At 37.4% G+C, this 27523-nt stretch overlaps 1 protein-coding gene across 2 annotated transcripts in view; it reads left to right on the plus strand.

The window, feature by feature from the left end:
* Window positions 1–27523, plus strand: part of LOC108429393 (gamma-aminobutyric acid receptor subunit alpha-3-like) — a 125761-nt gene that overhangs the window by 77209 nt on the left and 21029 nt on the right. For both annotated transcript variants that reach the window (XM_017701095.2, XM_017701096.2), the window contains exons 7-8: window positions 7729–7872; window positions 17838–17990. In XM_017701095.2, coding sequence (XP_017556584.1) covers window positions 7729–7872; window positions 17838–17990 — 297 coding nt within the window. The remainder of the gene's footprint in view (window positions 1–7728; window positions 7873–17837; window positions 17991–27523) is intronic.

Below are 27523 nucleotides of genomic sequence, written 5' to 3' on the forward strand. Positions count from 1 at the left end.
CTCTGGGCTTGAGCTCATAGAAATGGACTGATGCACAGTGGAAATGTCTTATGGTCTGATGAGCCTTTCAGGTCATTTAGGGGAAATAATGTGTTCTCCAGTCTAAAGAAGAAAAGGACCATCCAGATTGTTACCAGTGTAAAGTTTAAAAGCCAGTATATTTGTGTTGGTAAATTGGTCATAGTATATTAGTGCCCATGACATGGGTACACATTTTGAAGCAGCATATTGCAGCTGTTGGAACAAAACCTTGCATTTCCAAAATGGTGACTTTACAGGAGAAGGAAAAACATACGTTAATTTCGATGTAAGTCAATGGAACTTTTTTCCAAACAATTTTGAGAGATTTCTCTTAGTCCATCCTTCATTCAATTTACACACTACATAAAGGCCTACATGCATTTTCAAACCATATCAAAAACTGAAAATCGACAAAAATGTAGATACGAGGTTTTGTTCCGACAACAGCAATATACTGCCGTCTAGATGTATTTTTAGGGGTGTCCATGTTTATATGACATTATGCATGTGTAACAACAGCATGGCTGCGTAATCTGGGAGTATGAGTACTAGACTAGTCTGCCTGAAGTCTTGACCGGTCTCTTATTGAAGACCTATAGCACACTATGAAGCGTAAAATACAACAGTAAGTGCCCCAGATGGTTCCACAGCTGAATAAAAATTCAGTTTTGATTACTGAATCAATTTGTGTCCTCAGTACCTAAACCATTATTAAGTGTTGTTTTAAAAAAGGTGATGTAACACAGTGGTAAATATGCTCCTGTCCTAATTCAAATAGAATTTACTTATCACTGCTTTCTGTTTTTTATTTCACACACTGTCCTGCATTTTTGGAATTAAGAATTTGAGTAGTGGCACAAATAAAATCTATGAAAACAAAAGTAACTGCAGCAAAGTGAAAACATATTACTAAAGTAGAATTAAAAGTAGATTTTTGTGTGTTGGTATATTTTGATCTAGATCACTTGAGTTAGGGCATGAAATGCTTAAACTGTCCAAGGCAGTACTGAACCTCTAGCCTAATATATGTTCCATGTGTCAACATGTCGCTCCACGCCAGAGACTTGCTGCAGCAGCGAAAGTGTGTAGAAAAAATGTTGTGGAATAAAAAAGCCATGATGGAGGAGAAATGTCCTTTGAACATAATGGTTTCCCAAAGAAAGAGGGAGGAAAAAAACAGCAGTGCTGGTCGGAATCTGCACTGTCGTGTAGTTTCATATATTTTTATTTTTTTATTATGGCACGACAAGGTAGTCCTGAGGGGATTAACATTCATTTCTTCTACTGCGGTTCAAAAGAGCTTTATACACATGCAAGAAATAAAACAAAAGCATGAAATATTGAAGGGGTATAAAATGAATAGACATTTTATTCCTCATATTGGCCCTTCATGACTTGAGAGCACATCAACCAAATAAGAACCTGATTAGATACATGGGAATGATGTAGTTCCTCAAGGATCAGTCAAAAAATATTAAAGTCTATTGCTCAGTTGAATTCATAGAGATGATCATTTAAAATCTTAATCTGTTGCTCTGTGCTATCCTTTCCTAGAGATAAATGAAGTCTTTTTAATTGTGCTTTTTTCTTAACGTAAAAAGTCCATTTAAGTGTATTTATATAAAGTTTAAATTTCATATTTATATATAGATTTTTTTTCTTTTTCACAAACATACAACAACCTTCTGTTTTGAATGTGTTGATAAGAGTAGCCACTTCTATTGTGACTGTCTAATAATGACAATTAACCAGTACTTTGTTTAGTGTTATGCAGACAAAATATCATTTTGTGATTATTTTGCTTTATACCTTCCAAAACATTAATTACTAGTGTGAATTATCAGACATTTTCACGTCACACTTTTTGGTGGGAGGGGAAGGTGGCACATGATATTATTGGTTAATATTATTTTGAGAGTTTAAACCATGCCTCTTATATGGGGTGGTAACATGATGGGGGACTGATTGAGGGAGCCAAAGAATTATGAGATCTTGGGTTGGACTTCTGGGTGGCTTCTACTTGGATCTAGAAGGCTAGAGGGTTGAAAATCAGGGAGGAGATGGGGGTGGTCCATGTTGTTGGAATCAAGGACATTTTTTTGGAAACAAGACATTTTCATGGTGGGCAAAAGTCACTACATTTCCATTAAAGATTACAGGAAAATGAGATTTTTGTCTTTTAAATGCTATGTGCTTAATGCTCACGTCACACAATTAACCTTTAATAATTAGTTAGAGATAGTATCAATATTGTGAATGTGATACCAATATTTTGCATGAGTCTTTACATTTTTTTTTTTAGTTATCTTTTGTTATTTTTCTCTTTGTAAAGCTTTTATGAATCCAGACCCAAATCCCTCTGTTGCACCCTTCGGTACACTCAGTCAGATAGCCCTGTTTTTTCACTGCAAATTGGCCAGAAGAGTACATAAACAACTCACATCTTATGCCTCCTTTCCGTTTTCCTCCCAGTTTGTGGTTGCTTTTTTCAATGAAACGTTCAAACTGGAATTTTTTATGCCTTTTTACCCATAACCTTTCTCTTTTATGCTATACTCATTCACTGGGATCTTGTTTTGTGTTCAGAGTCAAAGCATACTGACCACACCTGATCACACAACACATACTTGCCATTAAACCATTTAATACACAGCCATAAAATGTCATAATAAACAGTGTAACACTATTTAACCATCAAAGACATGAATGACTTTCAAAGGGTCCATATTCTGCATCTTATTTTTCCCCTGAAGTCCACTTATAATGCTTGAATGCTTTTATGTACCAAAAATGTATTTCTGCATTTATTTTTATGCAACACCTTTGCAGCCTCTCTTTTAGAATGGGCTGTTTTCGGTACTGCACCTTTATAGACTTATTTGCGCAAGTGATCTCTGTACTCAGTAGATTCCTTGTATTTTGGCTCATTCAAAAAGTTCCAAACCTGTTGCAAATGACTCACTTATGGGCTTGTGATCCTCATTTATGCATGCCTGTGAGGACCACAAGGCCATAAGGTGTCCCATTTATCATTTCGGCATTGCAGCCTTCGGTGAAGACCCCATTGATCTGGACTCATCAGCAGCCTCTTGCCCAGAATTCCTTGAAATACTGTATCAAGGAAAGGGAGAAGATTCAGATGTGACTTAAGCCTGGTCGATCTGGATTAGTTGTGCCTGGGTAGGTACTGTAATTTGAACGACTAGTGATGAGGTCCATGCTTTTAGTTTAATACGAGTCTGCCACGTCTTTCACTTTTACAAGTCTGCTAAGTAATAATTCTGGAGCAAAGCTGCCTCACTAATACTAGTCTTGTTCGGATCAACCTCATGACAATGTTAATATAAATTCTGATAATAGACAACGTCTCTGGCTTTTTTAGACGAGGCTAACCTCTTAAACAATATTTGATGATGGGCTAATGAGAAGGTGAATGAAATTAAATATCTTATTGCAGCTATATTGCTACATATCTTCCAAAATATTCAGTGTCAATTAATATTTAACACATTTTCTTTCTGTACCTTGTCATATTTCCGATAATACAGTGTAAAACTGTATTAAGATTCTCTGAACTAGCAGAGTATTTTCACTCAGTGATAGCTTGGGGTGGTGGGAGGAGGTTTAAACCATGCGTTCAGTGTAAGGTGGTAGTATGCAGGGAGATTATTAATGGAGGGCAGAGAACTCTGAGAGTTGTGGGTGGTTTCTGCTTGGATCTAGAAGGCTGGATCCCTTTTTTGAACAGTAGTAGGACTGAGCTATGATTGAGAACCAGGGAGGAGGTGGGGTGTACATCGCATGAGTTTTAACGTAATGTACACATTTAAACCTGACAACCCCAAGGTCTCTTACCTTTAACATCTGCACATTGATGACCATCTATGCGCTGTCTCGGACAACAGTGCGCCAGATTGTTTCTGTTGATTTGAGCCAGATTGTTTCTTTTCTGCCCGCTGAATGGGCTAAATTGCTACAGAACGGCCTGCTGTATGTAAACCTGGGATGACTGCAGTCTGGCATTTGATGTTTCATAGGGACAGGATTAATAAGCAAAGACTTTACAGGAACTGTGCATCTGTCAAAATCTGTTATGAGATAGTCTCTGATGGAAAATTGTATCATGATGTATCAATCATGCTCAGAGTCAAGTTTATCTTTCAATCTCTCTCCCTCTCTTTTTCTCCCCTGCTTGTAAGATTTTGGTATTAATTGAGTTTTAGCTCAGTCATTAAATTTGCAGGCTCTTCTCATTCTGTTTGTTGAAAGCCAGTGACACTGTTGACCTTTTCACTGAGTAGTTCCTCATCAGCACGCTGGCTGTAAATAAACCTCCATGCAAACACTGGCAGCAGCTGCCCACCACAAACTATGCATTTGAAGTCAGAATAATGCATTTCATAACCAATTACAATTCATTATAGATGAACTGGCATTAAAGTTGATGCATTTAGCTTTTGATTAATGGTCTTCCAACAGAATAAAACAATAACTTTTCTCTCTGGTCATCAAAATTTAATTAGCAAACCACAGCCTGGTGTGTGAATCATATTCCTGGTGCAGAGCCTAGCTATTATTTTCCCCCTTTCTTTGCCCCTTTCTTCTCATTGTGTGTGTACAGGTGTATGTTTCTGCATTTGGCCAAATAACAATTTGTTCATGCTCTTTTGCAAAGCTTCTTCTCATTTATGCAAAGATGATGACCCCCTGCCTTAGTAGCATTTTTCTGTTTATACCTTGGGTTCAGTGTAGCATAACAGTAAACTAATCAAAAAACCACAAGAGCAACCCACAGGCAGCTTGTATTAAAGTTTCATTCGGATTCCACTCATTGAGATACATTTATTCATATTGATTGTTCCCCTTTTTTCATAAGCTTTGTTTTGTGTTACCATATGAATGGGCTATTGGTATTCTCTGGCCCTATTATGGATTTGTAATGCCTTCTCTCTGAGGCAAATTGAAAAAGTATTTAGATCATTGTAACTATTTGTTTTAGCACAGTAAAACAAGTAGCTTCCCAGGACTTTATATTTTCTAAATCATCATTAGCATATACTAGTTTGTATAATTTTCAAGACCATAATAGTTACAGTGGGCAGAAAGAATTAGTCGAAGTTACAGTCCTTTATAATACCTCATAATATAATAAGGCACACAATCATGTTGACGGTGTTATGAAGGATTTGCACTTAGGCATAGATACATATCACTGCAGTCATAAATAAACATTGCTTCTCTACAATGATAACTTTACTAGAGGAGGAAAAAACTTCTTTTTAATGAACATTAATGTAACAATTTTATATCAAGTAACTGGGCCATTTCTGTTAATCCAATATGCCATTTTAAAATAGTTGTTATACAGGGCAAGGCTTTATACATCATTTTAGTAAGCTAATGCAGAGTCAAATGAAACATGGGAATTTTATATAGATAAACATGTTTAGTTAAAACATGCTTTTGGTCAATTTCCTATAACCACCTCAGTTGTCTACTTTGACAGTACTTGGGTAGATATTACTCAAGATTCACCCAGCAACACTAACACTTTTTTTCATTGTGATTTTTGTGTGTAGTCACAGAATTCACACCTGTTTTATTTTGATCATCTGTTTGATAATCATATTTTTGATCACTGTCTTGGTGCCTACAATGTAGCACCAATCTGAAGCATATTCAGTGTGTTCTAACCAGGCTAAAGCACAACCTCCACATGGTGGAAAATAAACAGTCATAGAAGTATTTTATTGTTTGTATCTTCCTGGACAAATTTTAAATTTCATCAAAAATGTGCTGCAGATGTCATAGAAATAGAATAGATCTCAGTTTTCTTGAGCTCATATTTGCTGTTCTGCTTTGTGGTCAAAAATAAGTTTGCCATTGTCTGATACAACCTGTTTTCAATGATCATGATTATTCTGAGGCATATATTTATATGTATTTTGGTTGAAAAGCTTGTTTGGTTCAAACAGCATAGACTTGTATTAAATTGTGTATTGCATGAATGTAATGGACTTAGCAACTTTTACAACTAACCACTTGCACTTGTGCCACTTTCAGCTGAATCGCTCTCAAATACTAGGTACTCAAAAGAGTCTTATTTGAAATGTTTTCAGAATTATTTAGCAAAAACCAAAATGTGTTATGTTACTGATATGGATTTACATATATGTGTGTTTAATATTTTTCTGTGACATATTAACACATGCTTAATATCATTACATCTATTTACATCTTCATAGCCCCTTGTCAAAAAAGTGACATAACTGCACTGTACAGTGCAAAGGTTTTGCTCAGGTTTGCTGTTAATAAATTATTATACAACAGTTAGTTCTTGCCGCGCATGCTGATTGGTTGAGAGGCCTTCTAACCGTGCTGAATTTCACCATAACATCACAGGTTTTTCGCAAAGTATCACTCCACTAAGATGTCATTGTTAAGCAACGACTTTGTAGGAGACTCTTAAGCTATTAGTAAACATTTTCACTTCTTACTTTGCGCATAAACAGAGAAATGCACGCTGTTAAGATCCCATTTGACAGACAGCCCGTGTGGTCAGACTCTGAAGATGAGACTACACTAAATTTTCAAACCGCCATCACCGCTGAGCAAACTTTTCAGTCGGCAGCTGTGACAGAAGAACATCTAAACAACCTGGAATCAGCCAGAAATGAACCGAATACCATTCGCCACGTGTGTAGTCTGATCTTCAGAGTTTGACCAAATCGGACTGAGCCATCAAACTGCAATAAAAAACAAAAAAGCTGCTCAGTGGTGATGACAGTTTGGGAATTTAGTGTAAGGGGCTGGAGAACGAACTGCTGGCTGTGCAGCGAGTGATGGAGCTCATTACTCTGACGTAGCTGCTGGTTAAGGAGCTATAATTTGGCGGATGGAATCGCTGACATTAAAGCATATAAAATGCCACGTTCACGGCCAGGTTTATTATTTTTATTACTTTATTTATTTATCTGTTGTATAAAAGTGAACACTCAAGGTCATGTGTTATTGCGTATAACTCGCCTTCAGCTCGTGCCTGCGACCAAATCACAGCCATAACACACTCCCTCTCGTGGTCTATTGCTTAATTATAATATAATATATAATGTGTTAGTTCTAGTGTCAATGGCCTTTTCAAAAACCTACCAGTTTGTCCTGCAGAGGTCACAAGCTTTCCATTTTGATTGACATTATGTTAACATGTCCACAGTTTTTCCTTAAAACTTCTTCTCAATTGTCAGACGTATGTCTGTGCTGAAAAATGTATTTTTGGATAATAAAACATGTTCTCAGATACAAGCAGAACAACATAATATAAAGGCTGTGCAAATGAGGTGTCACTGCAAGCTGCACAAACAGGTGAAACCCAAGCAATCTACTGGCTTAATAACTTGCTGTGTAAACAACAAAAAAAACTGTAGGATGAAAAAATCAAAACATGGAGGCATGAAAGTTCCTTTTTTCCATTCCATTTTAAACGCAGATGCTTGGATTTTTATACCTTAGTCATATTTGCTCGTTCCATAGCTTGTTTAATTGTTTCCCATAGTTCAGCTTTGTCAGATTAGTTGGTGAAGACAAAATCTTTGATTTCTTTCTTTATCAGCACAACTTCTTATAAACCTATTACCAGAATTCATTATTTCTATTAGAATCTTCTGTATATCAGTTAAAGGAATTTTCGCTGTGCTCTGTCTCTCTCAGATGCCTACACGAATAACGAGGTGGTCTACATCTGGACAGCGGACGATGAAAAGTCAGTGTCTGTGGCTCCAGACGGCTCTCGCCTCAACCAGTATGACTTACTGGGTCACGTCATAGGCAAGGAAACCATCAAGTCCAGCACAGGTATTCTGTTGCAGCAGACTTGCACTAATCTGGGATGGAGTAGTTTAAGGTGCTCTTAGATATGTTTAAAAGAGCAGTTTGTGTCCAGGGCTCTGCAGTCACGGTCCAGATGTGTTCCCTTAGACTGATGCAGCTCTTTTTGGCAGCATAAAATAAATGGCAGCCAGTGAGTGGCTGGGGCATTTTTCATGGTTCAGCAGTTTTTTTTTTTAGCCATATCTTTGTTGTCATATACGCACGTATGGACAGAAATAACAAGAAGTAGTGCAGACATTTAAAGGTAGCAATAGCAACAGCAAAAACAAAAAACAACGAAAGGTCAGTCCTGCGTAAATATAATACAAGCGAAGTACTATACATTTATCCATTTCACATTTCAGTGTCAGTTACATACAAATATTCACTGTCATTCACTGTTTTTGTTTTCTTATATAAATGCTTATATAAAATGTTTTAAAGACTTATCAGGTTTATTCTTTCGAAATTTTGTACTGTGCAAAAGTCAGACACCCTTTATTAATTTCATACTAAGTGAAATGTAAGTGCAAAATTGTTCAAGAAAAAAGCAGAAAATTAAGAATTAAGTAGATTTTTCAGCTTTTCAAAAAAATCTGCAGGGATATTTTTTGTTCTTGTAAATCTACAAAGTTCAGTCTTAGAAGCTGGTTTTCTATTTCTTACAGTTCAAGTAATGCCAGTTACAAATTTTAGATTTAATGTACAAAGTTCATCCATTATCCATGAAACCTTAGTTAAAATGTCAAATCTTCAGTTTCAGTGTTTTAGTGCAAATTGTCTTCTTTTCTCAGTAAGAGCTCCTTTACAGCTACACTGTTGAAATAAAGGCACTGTGCGAAGTACATTCTTCATTCATCAGGGTACAAACAATGTAAATATACCTTCAAAGACACAACAGTGGTTTTAAGGTCTAATTGTGTACCTCGGATAGGTATTTCCCAGTGGAAAATTACATATTTTACCTTTTTTCATACATTTTTTATAACCTAATGTTTTAAACAGAACAATAAAATAAAAAGCTAGAGATGAGACAGGGTGTGTGGAGTCAGTACAACTTACAGTACAACTGAAAATATAATTTCAATGGATTATAGTGCAATTATATTCCCTGACTAATAGTACTGAGATGTAGTCTTGAGGTTACTACCCCAGTGACAAGAGGGGTACCACCCCAATGACAGTTTTGTACCTTTATTTCTAAGAGTGTACAAAGGCTGTCTACTTTTCAGTGTACAGTAGAAGTATTCTTTACCCAGGAGCACCTTCCTGTAAATTATATATAAAACCCTCAAATTAGGTGTAAAAACCTAAATCTTACAGTCATTTGTCACCAGTTGAAGGTTGATTTACCTTACTTTAACACAGATCTTGACCTTTAAACATATCTATTAACCTGTATCGATCCTACGCACCCTCTCGGTCTTCTGCAGCCCCATTAGAATTTTCTTTTTACGAAAGCTCACTTTTTGCTTCATAAGCAGCCAGACAACCTAGATGAATTAATTTTCCCTCCCCTCCCCTTTCTTATTTCTTTCTGTTCTTGCAGGCTGGTGTGCGCTTACAAATTCCATTTGTGTCCGTTTGTAAAGTAATTTATCTGGCCTGCTTTGCAAGCGGCAGGTTCATCGATTGCTTTCTGCTGCAGTTATTGGGGCCACTGCGGCCCTGGTGCTGAGAGAAGAGCTTGTTGATTACATGTGTGTGTGCAGGCACTTTTGTGGAGGAACAGTGTGTTCGTTGGTAGGTCATAGCATAGTGTGACCACCTCTTAGCCTCCTGCTCAACAGGGTGGACGTGTTAAAAATTAAAAAAGAAAGAAATAAGAACAAAACGATTAATGCCCACAAAAACATTTTCCCTACCTGATCTTAAAGAATAGACTTTATAGAACAGCACTTTAGACAACTGTTCATCAGAAGCAACCATACATTTCTGGAACTTAGCTTAAGCCTACCTTAAATATATTTCTCAAGCCCGTTAGTTGTGATGTGATTTTTCACCTCTCTACCCTGTCTAATTTTTTAAATGTGTGGAAAAATAAAATATCAAAAGATATTATGTATTTATTTTTTTTTTATATCTAAAGTATTGTGTGGATTTGTACAAAGTCAGAGATTTACCTCCCTTCGTATAAATTTCAGTCAAACCACCAAGTACAAGTTGTTCATTTTTCAGGAGATCTTTCTGTGAAAATTAGATATAAGATAATCCGCATGCATAAGGAAGGGGAAAGTCAAAGCATCGTAAGTGAGAAAATAGGAGTTTCCAAAACTGGAGTTCAAAAAATTATTATAAGTTATAAACGAGACCTGGTAGACCACCAGAACCGTCACCAGAGAAACAGTACTTGAAGCTTTCATCTTTGAGAGAGAGGAGATCAAGCTGCACTTTGGCTTGAGATCTGAAAAAATCCACAGGTGTTTTTAGAGCTGTATTGATACGGTATCAGTGTCAACACTGGAACTTATCAAGAAAGGGAATAACTAGATCTATGATCAATACCACAAAATGTCTGATGTATGCATGCACACCAAAAGATGGAACTTAACACATTGGTGGTGAAGTTTGGCAAGTAGCAGCAAAAATTCTCATGGCAAAATATCTGCAATTACTCTATTTTGTGGAAATGCCATAGTAGTGGGAAATATGCTGTTTGTAATTCCTCTTAAGCTACTTAAGTTTCACCAGTATGTAACAGATACACCAGATAATTCAACATACAAACACTGTAAAACATGCTAAAAGTAGCAATCTACTTCAGTGGCTGAGTCTGGCTTCTTTCAGTAAGTCTTCATCTCCCGCTGTGTTATCAGTTGCAGTCTAAGTTAATATTAGTCCAGGTTGTTATTGAGGGAGCGAACATTAGAAAGGCACTGTGGAAGGAACTGCCAGTCTCTTTGGGTTGTAAAAGCCTTTAGTCTAGCATTTAGCCTTTGGCACATCAACCTGCTAGCTGGGCCTCTGTGTCCACTATGTTTGCCTGCAGTACACGTTGGTGAATTGCATCATATAGCAGCAGCAGGGTCTCACAGGCTTTTTTTCTAGCAGAAATGGATGTTCAGAAATGTAAGTACAGGTATACGGGATGCGTATATGAAACTAATGCCTTGAGAGGTTTGTATGTAAAACATTCAGTTCTAGTTTCTGTTTGTCTGTCTTTTCACTGCAAGAAGACGACTCTGCTGATGTTCTCAGCATAATAGACTAGTCACCCCAATATCCAGACCTCAGTATCATTAAATGTGTTTGGGATTACGTGGATGGTGAGAGGCAGAAAAAGCAACTAACGTTTAAGACTAAACTTTGGAAGTGTGGAAAAATGCTTCTTCAGATTTCTTTGGAAAAGTGAAATCTAGTCTTCTGAAAAGAATGGAAGCTGTAATAAAAGCAAAATGTGGACACCCTATAAATTAATATTATAGATACCCTATAAATTAATATTGTAGATACCCTATAAATTAGTGGACACTCTACACTGATATTGTATTTGTGTAATTTTATGTTTAAAATACAGTACTCTGCGAAAGTGTACTGTGCACCTGATTAGATTTAAAAAGCTATTTATCTGGGCACTAAGCATTTATTTTCACTGAAAAAATATTAATATTAGAATAAATGCAACATTCATATGGTAAGTAGTGATTTAATGTATGCCCATTTGTTTGCTTAACCTCTCCTCATGGTGGCCCCGTATTATTTGTAGCATTGTATTATTTTAATACGTTAACAGTGTTTTGACTGGAAAGTAAAATAATTGAAGGGTGGTCTATTGCACAGCATTGTATATTTACAGTGTTGGCAGTTCACAGACCAGCTTGCTTTAAATTTGCTCAGTTGCCAGTTTATTAGCCAAATGTACCTTGTACCCACCCTCATTGACCAATTTATCAGTTAAGCCTATTATACAAATAGACTTTACATTTACACTGTTGGTAATTTGTACATATACAGTTACATCAGTAGAAAGGGAACAGCAGTGATAGTGATGTGTTTACAAATCCAGGAAACGCTGCTGTGCAGGCTGTACTCCTGCTAGTGCCATGAAAACAGCTATTTCAGGATCATTGCTCAAAAAAAATCTCTTCAGTGGTGGATTTTGTGCCAGACGTTTCGAATAAAATAATAAAATCCACAACAAAATATTAAGTAACAAATAATGAGAATTAAATCAAACTTAACTTTTCTAAAAGATTATAACTTATTTTCTTTCATTCTGATATTCATTTATTACTCATCTTGCCTGTTTTTGCTGTCATTTTTTTCCTGTGTGTTGATTCTTCTGATATATTTTTTTGCTTCTGAATTCTTTCTTTTTGTCTGAGAATTTAACAGGGGGCAGGTCTTAGAAGAGGGCGTTTACCTGCACTTTCTATTGGTCACTGAATTTGGAGTGACAGGTCTTCTGAACACTTCTAAAATCAGTGTTTAAATCAGTGTTTATTAGCCCTGCTTTTGGAGACCTACAGCTCAGCGCGGTTTTATTTCTACTATTTCTTAAAATTAAAATGCCTGATCCAGCTCATCAACTGATTATCGAGCCCTTTATGAGCTTAATCAGGTGTGTTGGGTCAGGAAATTATTAAATCATCAGTATTGTAGGGACAAGGGAAATAATGCCGCACTGACCAAATGTAAACACAGGAATAAATTAAAAACGCCTCTGATTACTGCCAGCTACAAGTTACAGCTGCCATGAAATAGATTGATAGACAGTGATGTTTAATTGCTACAAAAGGAATCAAGTCAATTTCTTATGGTTGGCCGTAAGTTCTGGGTGTTATGAAGGCTGTTCTGTCAGTCTTTTGTTTAGATATTTAATTTAGTCCTTTAGTGTCCCAATTTAGTCCCATTTTCAACATGACTGGCCTAGTTAGCCCTATAATACACTGCTAGGCTAGTTAACGCTTGTGTCTGCCGACTCAATAGATATGATCAGCTCCATTCCTTCATGACCAGCTAAGATTGTTCTTCAGTGGCCATATTAAGGTACATTATTTTACCCAGGTCGACGTCGGACCCATAAACTTGTACAGCATTAATAATTTAAAAGAAATATAAACATTGCACATAATGTTGAACATGCCAGTGAAACACTGCACTCAGAGCAGCACTCATTATGACGTGTTCCACCATGCTGGGAGGAGCTCACAGTGAGTGACAACGTGTTCAGAAGACCTGTCATCTCAAATCAGTTGGCCAGTAGTGAGTGCAGGTGCCCTCTTCTAATACCCGTCCCCTGTTAAAAAGCGCCAAAAGTCAGAAGCAAAAGGAAAATTTCAGAAGCAAAAGTGAGATTGTAGAAGCCAAAAAAGGATTAGCAAAATCAGCAAATGTAAAATATTTAAAGGAAAAACTGGCAAAATGAGTAATGCATTTATACCAGCATGATACAAAATCAGTAGGAATTATTCTGAAAAGTGAAGTTTGATTTAACTCCCATTATTTGTATTTGCAACCTATTTTGGACATTTTGAGACTGGTCGAGGGTGACTGGTATCAACCTGTGAGATGAGCTGAAGAGAAGAGTCCACAAACATGGACCTTGGCATCTGAAGGATCTGGAGAGATTTTTTTCTAGAGGAATAGTCTCAGATCCCTTGTCACATGCTTGTCAGTTTTGCCAGGCATTATAGGATTTAGGACTATAGGAAGATTTGAGAAAAATATTTAATTCGTAATAAGTTTTAAATTTTTTCTTTCAATCATTGTGCATAAAATAAAGGTTAGTTTTTGTTAAGATTTCGAATGAAAGTTGAACAGGATCAGCAATGAAGTTTGGTAACACATTCTATGAATACCATGTGTGTATAAAAATATTTGAACACAGTCATAATACCATATAATGAATTTTAAAAAGTATCAGCAAAATCAGCAACTAAAAATAATAAAAGAATAAAACTGGAAAAATGAGTAATACATTTATATCAGCATGACACAAAATCCGTAGTAATTGCTTTGAAAAGTTAAGTTTGATTTAACTCCCATTATTTGCATTTCAAACATTTGTCATTTTGATATTAGTAGAGAATGACTGACCAATTCTGCCACAGCAAATGGACTGCAGTCAGTAATAGTAGTAAAATGCAAAAAGTGTTGAAGTGTTACAACATCCTGAGGTATGTAAACAGTTGGGAAAACGCCCTTTTAAGGGTTATGAGAAGGACAGTGTGCAAAATATCCTCTCAAACTTCTAACAGCGGCAGCTACCCTCTGCCGTTTTATCTAAGAGTACACACTTTGACTTGAGATTGAGCCGCACATGAATTTTTAAAGCACAAGGCAAAAACTCTCCCAACTTTCTGGCTCTCTTATATGGAAATGCTTTCCACTTCTGTACAGATAAGAACCCTTGGATATGGACAGAAGATGGGGGAGTCTATCACCCTACAGATTGAAACCAGGCCTAGGGTTCATTTGAAGTGGCAACAAATTGCAGTCCATTTTTGTTGCCAGTACAGTTGATCAGTTAATCATTTGATGTTAAATTCTGATTGCGGTGGAGGCCTCCAAGCCTTTTTCTTACAGGCTGCTTCTAGTATTATTTCTGTTCTGTCCGTTCTGCCCTGGACAGAAGATAATGATGGGAATAAAGTTGTTTATTGCTGTACAAAGGAATTGGGTGTCATCATGATAGAGAGAAGATACAGTTGTTATTATCTTGCTTTTGGAAGTATAATAGATAAGCGATACTTTTCTCCTTTACCCCAAATGTAGTCAGTCAGTCAAGACCGATTTGATGTCTGAAGCTTCTTTAATTTTACACTAGGGTAATGTAGGTAAGATATAATGGAGGCTATGCACCAGTTACCATTGTTCATATATCAATTTGATAACATGCCCGGAGTTATGTAATCTCATATAAACTTTTTTCTCGTTTTGTACTCTATGTAAAACACTATAAAGATGGACAATACAATGCCCTTGACAAATACTGGTCCCCCTGGTAAATACGAGCAAAACAGACTTGAAAAAACATTGTTGCCTAATTGTTTTATCCTCTATTCATAATATAAACAAAATATAATCTTTATTTGAAGTACGATGGTTGAAAGAAAAACATACATTTTATCATTATAATATTAACATAATATAATAATATATTTTTCCATATTGCCATAATTCTGGGCACCCCTAGAAATCCCTATTAGTGAAATCAAACTGAAGTTTATTCCCATTCATATTTTATGTATTAAAGATTGTCTGGGCGATAAGGAACACTACAGTAGTCAGCCATGACAACTTTGGGTTGATCTGGGTTGATCAAAATTTCGCTGGTTACTTTGGTATCTATGTAACAATAAAGGCTTCATCATCATCATCATCATGATTTACTGTTTCATCAGGGTATCAATGTGAGATGACACAATTGCCAAATTCTCTCACCCATCCATCACTATGAGAAAGACAATAGAAAACAGCAATGATGTGCGACAAAAGGTTGTTGATGTGCACAAATCCGAAAATAGATACAAGAAAATAGCCTATGTCTATGGTTTACCAGACATTACCTCAACTTTAAGCAGGACTGTGTTCCTTGGTCAGATAAGAGCAAAACAGAGCTTTTTGGCAACAAACATAGAGACGGGTTTGGTGTAGACTCAAAGACTTTAACCCCACTATGTATCATGGTGGATCTGATGTTGTGAGGCTGTTTTTCTTCCAAAGGCTGTGGACAAGTTGTTCAGACACATAGTATCATGGACTCCAAGTACAAGCAGATGTTAAATCAAAACTGATTGACTCAGCCAGGAGCTTGAACTGGCCTGTTGTTGGATCTTCCAGCAGAACAGTGATCCAAAGCATATCTCAAAGTCAACACAGAAATAGTTCACTGACCACAGAATTAAGGTTTTGCCATGGCCATCCCAGTCCCCTGACCTAAACCCCACAGAGAAACCTGTAAGATGAACTGAAATATTTATTTCATAACAACATTGTTTTTTTTTCTTTCAATCATTGTATGTAAAATAAAGGTTAGATTTATGTTAAGACTTCGAATGAAAGTTCAAAAGGATCAGCAGTAAAGAGTGTTTGGTAACACTTTCTATGAATACTATGTGTATAGGAACCTGAACACAGTCACAACAGGTTATAATGCATTCATTAGGCATCATAAACATGGCTATAAATATTTAGAAAATGCATTACACTTTATAGCCATGTTTATTATACATTATGCATTCTAAATAGCTTTTTTGACATTATGTTGTTCCAAAGTACCTCCCAACTTGTAATGCATTATGACTAACAAACCTGCCTAGTCATAAATGCAAACAGAATTATTATGGGTATATATTGTTATTAATAGACATATGATATTTTAACCCTATTATAGCTTGTAAGTTGTACTTGTCAGCTCTAAGTAAAGTATGGCATATTTTATTCAAAAGCCTCCAGTATTATGAGTGAGCCTTGAAGTTGAAGTATTTACTGATGGATTATCTGAAACACTGCAACAAACAAAGTAAAGCCTGTCTTACAAACTTGAAATAATAGAGTTTAATAATAGAAAGTGTTACCCAACAATCTATACTCATAGTGGCTGATATATTCTGTTAGTAAGAGTACACAAGTCTTTGCAGACTTTGCAGTCTGCTATGTTTATAATTTCTTATGAACACATGAATGCATTTATAGATGCTCATAGACATGGTTTTCATAGAAAGTTTTACTGGACATTTTTTATTAACCTGTTCAGCTCATGTTTACCAGGGGTCTCTGTGTTTGTGGCACTATATGGGCAATAATCAGAAAGCTGGTAAAAGCTCAGAAAATGTGTAAATATGATTTTAAGCTATGGCCTTTTCTTGTTTTGTTTCACTGGCTGATTTTTTTCTAGTACGGGCAGCCTTAGCAAGAGCAACATGAAAAAGGTGCATTCTGAATGGGTGGCATTTTGCAAGAGAGACTGGTTTCTGGGGCTTATTCAAACAGCCCCTGGTGTAAATTGACTGTGGCGCGATGGTGGCGTTGTGAATCGACTCGCCTCTGCACAAAGCAGTCACTCCTGGTTCTTTACAGTCTTTCTCAGCTTAACTGAAAGAGATAAATGCTCCTCTTCGGTTTGTTGTTAAGAACCAGGAGCATCTTTGTGTTCTCCTTTTTTTTTTTGCCAGTTTGCCTTCCAGTGGCAAAAGATGCAAGAACATGTTCTCTCAGTGATAGAGCTCTGAATTGCCACCTCTGGTCATGTTCAAACCTAAAAGTGCCGGATATAGTTATTAAAGAGAGTAGTGGAGGCATTTCTGAAACTGAGTTTATTGAGAGCAAGGCACATCATCTATCTTGCTCACGTGTTTATTTTTTTATAAATATTTGTATGGGTGAAGTAGTCTTTGTTGAGTGATGTTTAATGAGTAAGTGACTGATTTCCTTGCAGTGTGCTCTCTACCTGTTTGGATTTACCCATAGCATAACTAAATGAAAACCATAGATCACGCTCTGTGCTCCGCAGCACTGCATCACTCAGCTGATTTCAAATTCACCTATCAAACGGCGCATTACGATTTAATGAGATTGCCCCTATCCAGCACGTTCCACCTGAGGCTTAGAAAGAACTGGGGAGGGAGGGGCCCCACAGCTATTGTCTGTCAGTAAGTCCTTGCTGCCAGTGTCAGAGCATCTAATGTGTTCCAGCAGCGCCACTAAAACAATCTCAGCCCATAACAAGTCAGCTCCATGAAATACAAGCAATCGGTTAAACTCCCAACTCATCTGCACCACTTCCCTGTGGACCCTGCTGTGTATTATTCTCCATTCTCTCCATATTAACTTTCATAAATAAAGTTCTGAATATTTCAGCGTTGTGCCTGCCTTGTCTGGACAAGACATGAGCCTCTTTAATAATGCATTTCCTCTCTCTTTCTCTCTCTCTCTCTCTCTCTCTCTCTCTCTCTCTCTCTCATTTGTCTCTCTTTCCCCCTTTTCTCCTCTTTTTCCTCTTACAGGAGAATATGTAGTAATGACAACATATTTCCATCTAAAAAGGAAAATTGGCTATTTTGTGATCCAGACATATTTGCCCTGCATCATGACAGTAATCCTCTCCCAGGTGTCGTTTTGGCTGAACCGTGAATCTGTGCCAGCGCGCACCGTTTTTGGTGAGTGTTGCCATTCATGTGTAATCTCCTTAAGCAAAAATGAAGTCTTCTACTTTAGCAATGTGATGCTTGCTGTTGTTACTTTTATTACAAAATTTGAGTGCTTCACACTTCAGTTGTCTTTCATTGTTACTCTGATGAAATTATTACACAGCATACAACAACAAAGGCAGCATTGAGCTTCTTTTAGAAAACATTGTAGCACACAGAGAGCTCCTGGTTCACATGCTTTTACAGGTCCCACTTTATATTAAGTGTTTCTAATAACTCTGTAATTACATGTGGACAACATATTCAACAGCAATGTAATTACTAATGTCAATGTTACAAGTGGATTACATAAGTACAGCCTATGTAATTGTACATGTGTATCAACTTCTGTTTTGACTCAGGTAATTACACAAGTGTATCTTAATAGTTGTAACATCCTATTCTCTGTCATATAATTACACAAGGGTAATAATATCAATTTAATTACATTTGTAATCAGACTGGAACAGCATTTTTTTCCAGCAGTAAAAGGAAGTATGTAATAACTTACATTAAGAAATAACTTACACTGGATCTGCCAGCTTTCCTAACATTTAGCTAGCATTTATGTTACATTTTGACCAGTTTCAACTTGAAACCATTCTGTCATGTGACAGAACAGCAGACACCCCCTCATCTTAAAATACCACCCCATTATTATACATATTATACAGTATACCAAATTACCACCCCATTATTATACATATTATACAGTACACCCCATTATTATACAGTACCTACATACCAACTACACAGGAACTGTCCACTTATTTTAGAGTGAAACTTCAACACTACACTACAGGAAAGTTCTGTATGTAATTACAGAATGGTATTAATCAATGTGATGTGCTTAGGTCACCCTGTTACAACACAGTTATTGCACAGTAATTATGTAAAACATAAAAGTAATGTTATGTAAAACATACTTCCTTTAACTGCTGGAAAAGACTTCTGATTTGTAGTGTATCAAAAGATGCACATGTGTAATTACATAAGATGTACTTCTGTAATCCATAACACTGACTAAATATCAGTAAATATAGTGTTGCATATATTTTCATGTGTACCTAGACAGTTATTAGAGACACGTAATAGAAAGTGGGACCCTTATGCATTTTACTGTGACAATGTTGGCATGAATGTGTCTGTACTATTCTTAGGGCAGATTTTAAAGAGTTAAAAGGAATAAAGCCAAGTGTATTGCCAATGCCCTTCTCCTAAAATTCGCAAACTGTCAAACCTCTTCTCAGAAACAATGAGGGTCCTGACTGCTGATCCACTGTCAAAATTATGAAAGTACATCAAAACAAACTCTACAATTGGGAGAGCACTTCTGTTTTTTTCCCCTTCATTCTCTTCCGTCCCACTGCAAGACCGCCTTCGACAAACGAGCGCACTAGGGATGGTATTAAAAAGTTGTGCTCGGAGCAAAAGAAAAGTTTTAAGTTAACTGAAGCGCATGGCAGGGAAATCGCTGAGCGGCCCGGCACGTGTAGGCCTGGACAGTGATGGATTCAGTTTTGAAAGTGTGCAGGGATCAGTGGACTGACCTGTAATTACTGCAACCGCCGCAGAGGCACCTAATTAATTACAGATTAGCTGGACCCAAACTAGGAGTGAGATGAAGTTGGAGAAGGCGAGGCTGATGGGCCCCTCTGGGGGGGGAATGGAATAGGGAAGATAAAATCCGAAAGCGGCAGGATATTGGCGCAGGCCGGCAGGATGTTTAAGCCGGCTGGAGTTAAGAGATTATTGCTTATTGAGCTCGAGCTAACTTTGGCAAGGTGTCTGCCTTTGTCAACACTTTTTTTTCCTACAGCTGGAGCATCAAGTGCAAAGTGGAGTTCATCCTGCCAGCTGCACTGTGGAAACATCATTTCCCTCTGCAATGAGCAACCTTCTGCAGGCTGCTACAAAAAAAGCAATCCATACACTTGCCAATTGCTATTGATGGAGGAGCGCTAGCCAAGTTGGGTTGAAAGGAAGCAATTGTGGTTCGACATCAAAAAAGTTTCTAATTTGTAGTTGAATGTCTTAAATCATTGCAAAAGCCAGCAGTTTTTTTTTTGGTTGCTTGTTTTTTTTTTGTTTTTTTTAAGTGGAGTTAGGATTCAATAGCTTTACATGCCAACTGAAAGTCATAAGAAATCTACAGTGCAAATAAAAAGTTCCTACAGACTCCCGTTGACCTGTGGCTCTGCTAAAGCTGACCCTGTCACCAGTCCAGACGGCCCACACTCCAGATGAGTTATTTTAAGCTTCGTCTCCCGCTCTCTCTGTCTGGATAGTATCAGAATTGCGTCCTTAAGCCTTTTATTTTTCATCTCGCAGATCAAAATGCATCTTTGAAATGTCAGACGCTATGTAAGATCGTTATAGCAGAGAAATGAGCGAAGAAATGTGAATAATTTATAACAAGGCAGCGTAGACAAAGGTAACCTAGGACAAACTGTGTTTGTATCGAACCAGCTGGTTCTTGTAAACAAACACAAATGATACGGAAAGGTCGAGCAATAAATGGAATTATAAAAGTATATGCTGGGAGCAAGGCAGTCATTAGTGCTATATAGGGCTGTCACGATTGCTTGACTAAATTGATCATCGATTAAAATTTACATTCTCGATGACTCAGCAATTAGAGTCACACTGGTCTCTCTTATAGTGAGGAACAGAAATGGACATGCCCATTTATTGTATTCTGCAACTACACTTTTAAGTCCCAGCAAAAGATTTTAAATATATGTTCACATCTTAGCTTAACAAATATAAAATTGTTCACTGGTATCACATTGTTTACTGTAACACATTGTCACATGCTTAATTGTTACCTGTTTTGATCAAATTACCAGTTTTATTCAGGTCCTACACCTGCCATATCAGTATTCAAATAGAAAAAGTGGTAACACTATCTACGAATGTTACATTTGTAAGCATCTATAAACACATTTATAACATATTATAATGCATTTGTAAGATATTATAAACATGGTTATAAATATTTATAAAAATAAATTACATTGAATTACACTTCATAGCCATGTTTATTATATATTATGAACTGTTAATATAATGTATTATGAACTGTTAATATAATAATTTGCCCTGATGCTGTTAGGGCTGCATCTTCAGGGCTTTCAGTCCTGAATATTTTAGATGCACCAAACAGTATAATATTGGATATGTAGTGTTAAGTTAGTGCGAAGCTAACAGTGGTGTACATTAACAGTGGTGTACATTGACTTTCCCACATTGGGTGATGGCACCATTGGGTGAGTTTAAAATCTGACATTTGAAGCCTGTAATGTGCTTTATTGTGTATGTTTTAGTGTTTCAGTAAATTCCTCAGTAAATACTTCAATTTGAAGCCTCACTCTTAACACTGGAGGAGGCCTTAGTACAATATGCTTCACTTTACTTAGAGCAGACAAATACAACTTATGAACAGTACTTAACTATGAACAGTACATATTTGTTAACTGTATGTTAACAATTCATAATAATAATAATAACAATAAATTCATGTTTATGATGCCTTATGAATGCATTATAACATGTAGTGAATGTGTTTATAGATGCTTGCATATGTGACACTGTTACAGTTATAACCATACCATTACCGTACTGCTCATGTGTTTTGAATATATTAGAATTTGTCTACCAAGGCTTACGTGACAGACCATGCTGTTTGTCATTTATATAATTCTCTCTAGATTTATTGTTTAGCACTGAAATATTCAGATTTGTTATGTTTGGTTCATTTTTGTTGTTTGATGCAATTAATCATCAAAATAATTAGTAGATTATGTGATTACTAATGGAATCAATACAGATAGCACTAGTACTATATAAAGCATTACTTATAATGTTATGATGATGAGGTAGAGGTCTTATGTTTTAGTTCTGGTCTCCAGAGGCGCAAATGTGACTAATAATGAGATTGCACTCTGGGTAAGAATCTTGTCATTAGCTGGCCGCTGGGTTTCACATGAAAAAGCCCTGCAAAGCTGGCTCTTCACCTCCCCCACTCGTCATGTGTTTCTCTGCTTTTTTCTTTGTATTTCTCTCTCGCGCGCTTTTCTTTTTGCTTGCTCCTGTTAGTCCTTGCCTGAGAAGCAGCACTTGAGAGTATGTCATGGCAACCCAAGTGCTTCATGATGTGTATGTGTGTACAGCTTAATCAGCATTCCAGAGCCCAGCATTGTGTAAAGTGCCAGCCACACAGCCAGGCCTTAAAGATGCTCAAACTGATATGAAACGTGGCAGGAGGCTTTCCTTCGGGTGTCACCCATGGTAGTGCCACAGTCATTCCTTAAAAAGGCCTTAGAAAGGTCCATGCATGCCTACATTGCATTTTTATGTAGTGATGGCCAGATAACTACTGTAAAGTCAGTAGGATGTGTTCTTTCTAAAAGATAATATGCTTCATCCTAGACCCAGAGAAAAACTGCAATTAGAAACAACTAAAAACCTTGGAGACCAGCCAGGAGGACTTGGTTAAGGGAGCATCCATACTTAGGTGGGCTAGAATCCGGTCTTCTAACAGCAATTATGCCACTCAGGAGACCTTGCTGTACTTCAAGGGCATAATCAAAATGAACTGCTAACAGCTTGCTTAAAGTTAATGAATAATACATGACTTAAGAGTTTCATAAGCTTTATTAATAATTGCCAATTAGCATTTTTTTTTTGTTGTTAAATTCACAAAAAGTCTCTGACAAACATGCCTTAAGGAACTGCTCATGTATTCAATACTCTGGCCAATAAAGAAGTGATGGTTCAATGGTGGCAAGTAAGATTAGGCAATAAAAAATGTATGTTACATAAGCTACATTATGTATATGTAGTAAAGCAAGGACTGGCAAGGCTGCTTGCAGACCCAGGCTTAATCCTTACAGCAGAAATGTTAATCATAACAGGAGCAGGCAAAGTCCATCATTGAGTATCCCCAGGTCTTCAGATGTGCCTCAGCAAGCCAACAGCCAATATAGATGGGCTGCTAGACTCCAATCTGGAGGTCCTAATGAGGTGCAGAGCACAACCTTATTAGTATTCCGCAGGGCTCGCGCCACCGATGTCTGCAAACGTGATGAAGCAGCGCGTCGACTACAAGCCGCAGGCTGGCCACTGTGGGTAATAGAGCGGACAGCAAGGTGGTGGTGGAGAGGTGGGGGGGTGGGGGGGGGGGGGGGGGGGGTGTTAAACAGAGTGTTCTTTCAGCTGCCCGGAGGTCGTGTACATCACATTCCTTAAACCTGGCCTGGCTGAGCACTAACTCTGGGGATTTTTTCCTCCCCGACACTTCGTCCTCCTCTTCCCTGGGTGTCGCATGATGGCTGAGATAGCTCTCTCATGGGGAAAAATGTTTGCTTTTTCCTGCATCCTCTTTTTGAGATCCTGACCCCTTTGAAATGGTCAAAATGTTGATGAGGAGAAACTACTCATTTGCTCCTTTTGAAGGGAACAAGAAAATCTCAGGCATACATTTATAGACCAATGCAGCAGCTCCCAAATGCCACTTGGACGTAGATATTTAATTAATCACTCATGCCCTGGATGGCTGCCAGCTTTTTGATTCCTCCTCTGATGAGCCTAACCCCGTATTTCATGTGGATAATCCTGTTTTATCATTTTCTCAGCAGCCCAAGTGTAATGTGTGATTTATGATTTGACCATACATTCCAAACAATAGACCACTGTCTTTGCTGACACAATAGCATCTCGAGTAACATTCTTTGTTGCTGTCCCCTGTATTTTTCTCCCCCATTGCCTAATGGAGATAAGACTTGATGAAAAATTTAATGAGAAGCTTCACTGCTGTTCCTTGCTTAGTATTCCTCCTCTTTGTCACCTGTAAAATGAAATGTAATTGTTTACAGCTCGATTTTATGGTAACAGACGAGGCATAATGAACGTCATTTCTGATATTGGCCATTCTCCACAATGCAGTGTTTTCCCCCCAATATAACTAAGCTGTTTTATTTATTTACCTATCGTACCATTTGTTTGATCTTATGACCGCATGAACATGGAACAGATCTCATCACATTAATTCAGACGTCTTACTTAAAAGACAGCAAGGTGGATGAAGCCAGCTCCCTGGCAGGCAGCACAATCCTGTCTGTGTTTTAGTCTTCTGCCAACGAGGCAGGTGGTAGCTGACCAAGTGGAATGATTACATATATCTGCTTTAATGGGCTCCTATTCCAGACCATTCTCTTAATTTTGCTCCATTCTCAGAATGGAAAACCTCAGGCTGCTGCACAATGATCTATGAAAAATTTGTTCAGAATTGATTTATCCTCCTTTTTTCATTCTAATTCAAATATATGTTGTCGCCAGAGCCCCTTAAGAAAAGTGTGGAGCTTTACTTGTAAGTGAGAGATGGTGGAGCCAGGTGGTCAAGCGTCTCAAGTTCCTGTTCAGTGGCTTTTGTCACAGGGTAATGCCAGGACTTTGTTTATGAGACCACAGTTCTAAAAAAATATCTTTAAAGTTTTTAACTGCTAACTGCTTACAGGAACACCTGACTAATTGGGCTTTGCTGGTAAAGTGAACAGTATAAAGGGTGCAGCAAATGCTGGAGCAGTTAACAAGCCAGGAAATAAGTGAAAATTCATGTTCAGTGACAAAGAGGTAGTCCAATTTAAACACTCTGCAAAGATGTAATACTACTTCAGTTCAAAAAACAGGGTTTGTGTAACAATAATATTGATGCTATTGGAGTCACCAGGTGACCTCTGAATGAGTCGTGAGAGTTGCAAAAGTGTTTTTTCAGGAATTCTTCAAGCTTGTGCCCTCATCTAGCCACTGTTATTGCTTCCATTGTTAAAAAGAAGTCTCTTAACCATATTCCTTAGAGACACTACTGCCAATTCACGCCTGGTTTTTACTCAAAACTTAAACAAAGCATGTAATCAGACACACTTCCAATATCTCCACCTATTTTTAGGTAAACCTTCCACGTTCTTTTCTCAAACACATACAGTGAAGTACAAAAGTGTTAGACGACACTTAAAGTCAGTTATTTTTATTCCATTTGAACCTGCAGAAAGTTTTAGAATCTTGGAAAGTTTAAAATAAAGAGAAGCAATCAAAATTAACACAGACATTCGGAATTCTGCACTGTATCTCTGTCAGTACTCAAACCAAACTTTTTTTTAAATTGACAATGTGAAGACTTTTGTACAAAAGATCAGCTTATATTTAAGTCTTAATTCTTTCATTGAAACACATGTTCAAACGACTCTCAGGTAGATTTAATCTACTTCTATCAGAAGCTTTTACACTTTTTGGCACAAAGTCCATACTAGCTTGAGTATTTCCTGTCATTAAAGCAAAACAGGGATGTTCCAAATACTAAGAAATTGTGAAATTCATGTAAGCATTCAAAGATTGTACTTTTCACTCAAATTGTTATGCTGATAATATCATTTATCCTCTTGTATGTCTGAGGTACAGTGTGTGGTGTTTAACCTGCACATATAGTCATGTGTGCAAGTTTTGTACATAAATACATGCATTTTTGGCCTGAACACACATTATTTGCACCTGGAAAGGCTTAGTACATATGCTACATTCTTTGGTACATCTGTCAGAGAAATATGGTCAATATGGATCTCAGTCCTGTGAAAAAATATGAGAGTATCTGAAGCCTCTGTATTTTCTGGTCTTATGATACTGAGATCCCCTAAAGAAGCATTCATCCACTTTGCTTTTTAAATCTCTCTACACTTGCAGTTCATTTGTGCTCAGCCACATTTAAGCAGCAGTTCCACTAATCTAAAGCAGTACTGAACTGGACATGCACTCCCTGAATCCTCCACTCTTTTTTCTCTCAGTGCCTGTCAAAATTATATAACACTTCTGTAACATACCTGCAGTGGTATTTCTTCAACCCCAAAGCACCTTCTTTCTATACTGTCATCACAGTTGTCTTGACAAATGGCGAGGGACTGGCATGCACCAATGCGGCACCAGCACTTCATCAATACTCGGATTATAATGTATTATTTTCTCAAGGTCCCATAGGGGCAGAAGGGTACTGCATCCAGTGGTGCACCCAAACCTCAAAACATCAGCACAACAATTAGCATGACAGCGGATACTCCTGAGGTTACACTATGCTGCCAAGGCTGGCTCTCACATGATGTGTCATCTGAAATAAGTCCAAAATTGCTGAGTCAGAGCACATGGGCACCATGGTCTGAGTCAGTGGGCATCAGTCTGTGTTACAGAGGACCCAAAGACACAATATAATGATTTAGAGGTCATTTGAGGAAGATGCAGCATCCTCATCTAATCAAATATCATTATTATCTGTGTCAGTATAGTATACTGACACACATGCTGGTCCTTGCTGTCACCTCAACAGAGGTCAGTGAGGGGTGCTGACAGCATGATCTATTATGTTAATTAAATTCAGAGTTTAACATGATACATTTTTTAGGCAGTCAAGTGTGGGAATTAGGTTACAGTTTAAAAAGCCAAAGAGCAATGGCTCATCTCATAGGTAAACATGCAGTATTACTGTCACATTAAAACCCTGTAACATACACTATATTTCTATGAAGCTCTCTGTGAAGGGCACTGTTATTGAGCTAATCTGAAGGCCACATGAAGTTTGGAGGTCTGTAGCGATTAACTCTGCAGAAAGTTGGCAACCTCTACACACTATGTGTCTCAGCATCCGCTGACCCCACTCCATCATTTTATGTGGCCCACCATTTTGTGGCAGAGTTGCTGTCGTTCCCAATCACTTCCACTTTGTTATAATACCACTGGCAGTTGACTGTGGAATATTTAGTAGTGAGGAAATTTCACGACTGGACTTGTTGCACAGGTGGCGTCCTATCACAGTACCATTCTGGAATTCACTGAGCTCCTGACAGTGACCCATTCCTTTACAAATGTTTGTAGAAGCAGTCTGCATGCCTGCATGGTTTTATACACCTGTGGCCATGGAAGTGATTGGAACATCTGGATTCATTGATTTGGATGGGTGACTGAATACTTTAGGAAATATAGGCTATCATGATGAATGAAACAGTAGGACGGTGTAAAATTACTTCGAATACAGTCTTGATGCATTTATTTTCTTGCTTTTCTGTGCCTCTCATGTAAAATAGATGGTTCTTCAGGGGTTCTTTAGTAAAGGCAATGGTTCTGTTTAGAACCATGAATTCAATATAGAACCATTTCAGATTGATGGACAATGTGTTATGTATATGATTCCATATAGAACCTGGTTCTTAACAGCACCAAAACAGTTCTTTTGTTACGATGTCAACCATTTTTAGTGCTACACTGTTAGAAATAAACGTACTATGCAGGTACATGATTCATTCATCAAGGTACAAACAATGTAAGTGTACCCTCAAAGGTACAACAGTGGTTTTAAGGTCCAATGGTGTACCTAACATAAGTTTTTCCTAGTGGAAAAGTAGATATTTGTACCTTTTCATAACCAAACGTTTTAAATCAGAACATTAAAATAAAACGCCTGA

This window comes from Pygocentrus nattereri, chromosome 16 (genome assembly GCF_015220715.1).
Source record: "Pygocentrus nattereri isolate fPygNat1 chromosome 16, fPygNat1.pri, whole genome shotgun sequence".
Lineage (NCBI taxonomy): Eukaryota > Metazoa > Chordata > Actinopteri > Characiformes > Serrasalmidae > Pygocentrus > Pygocentrus nattereri.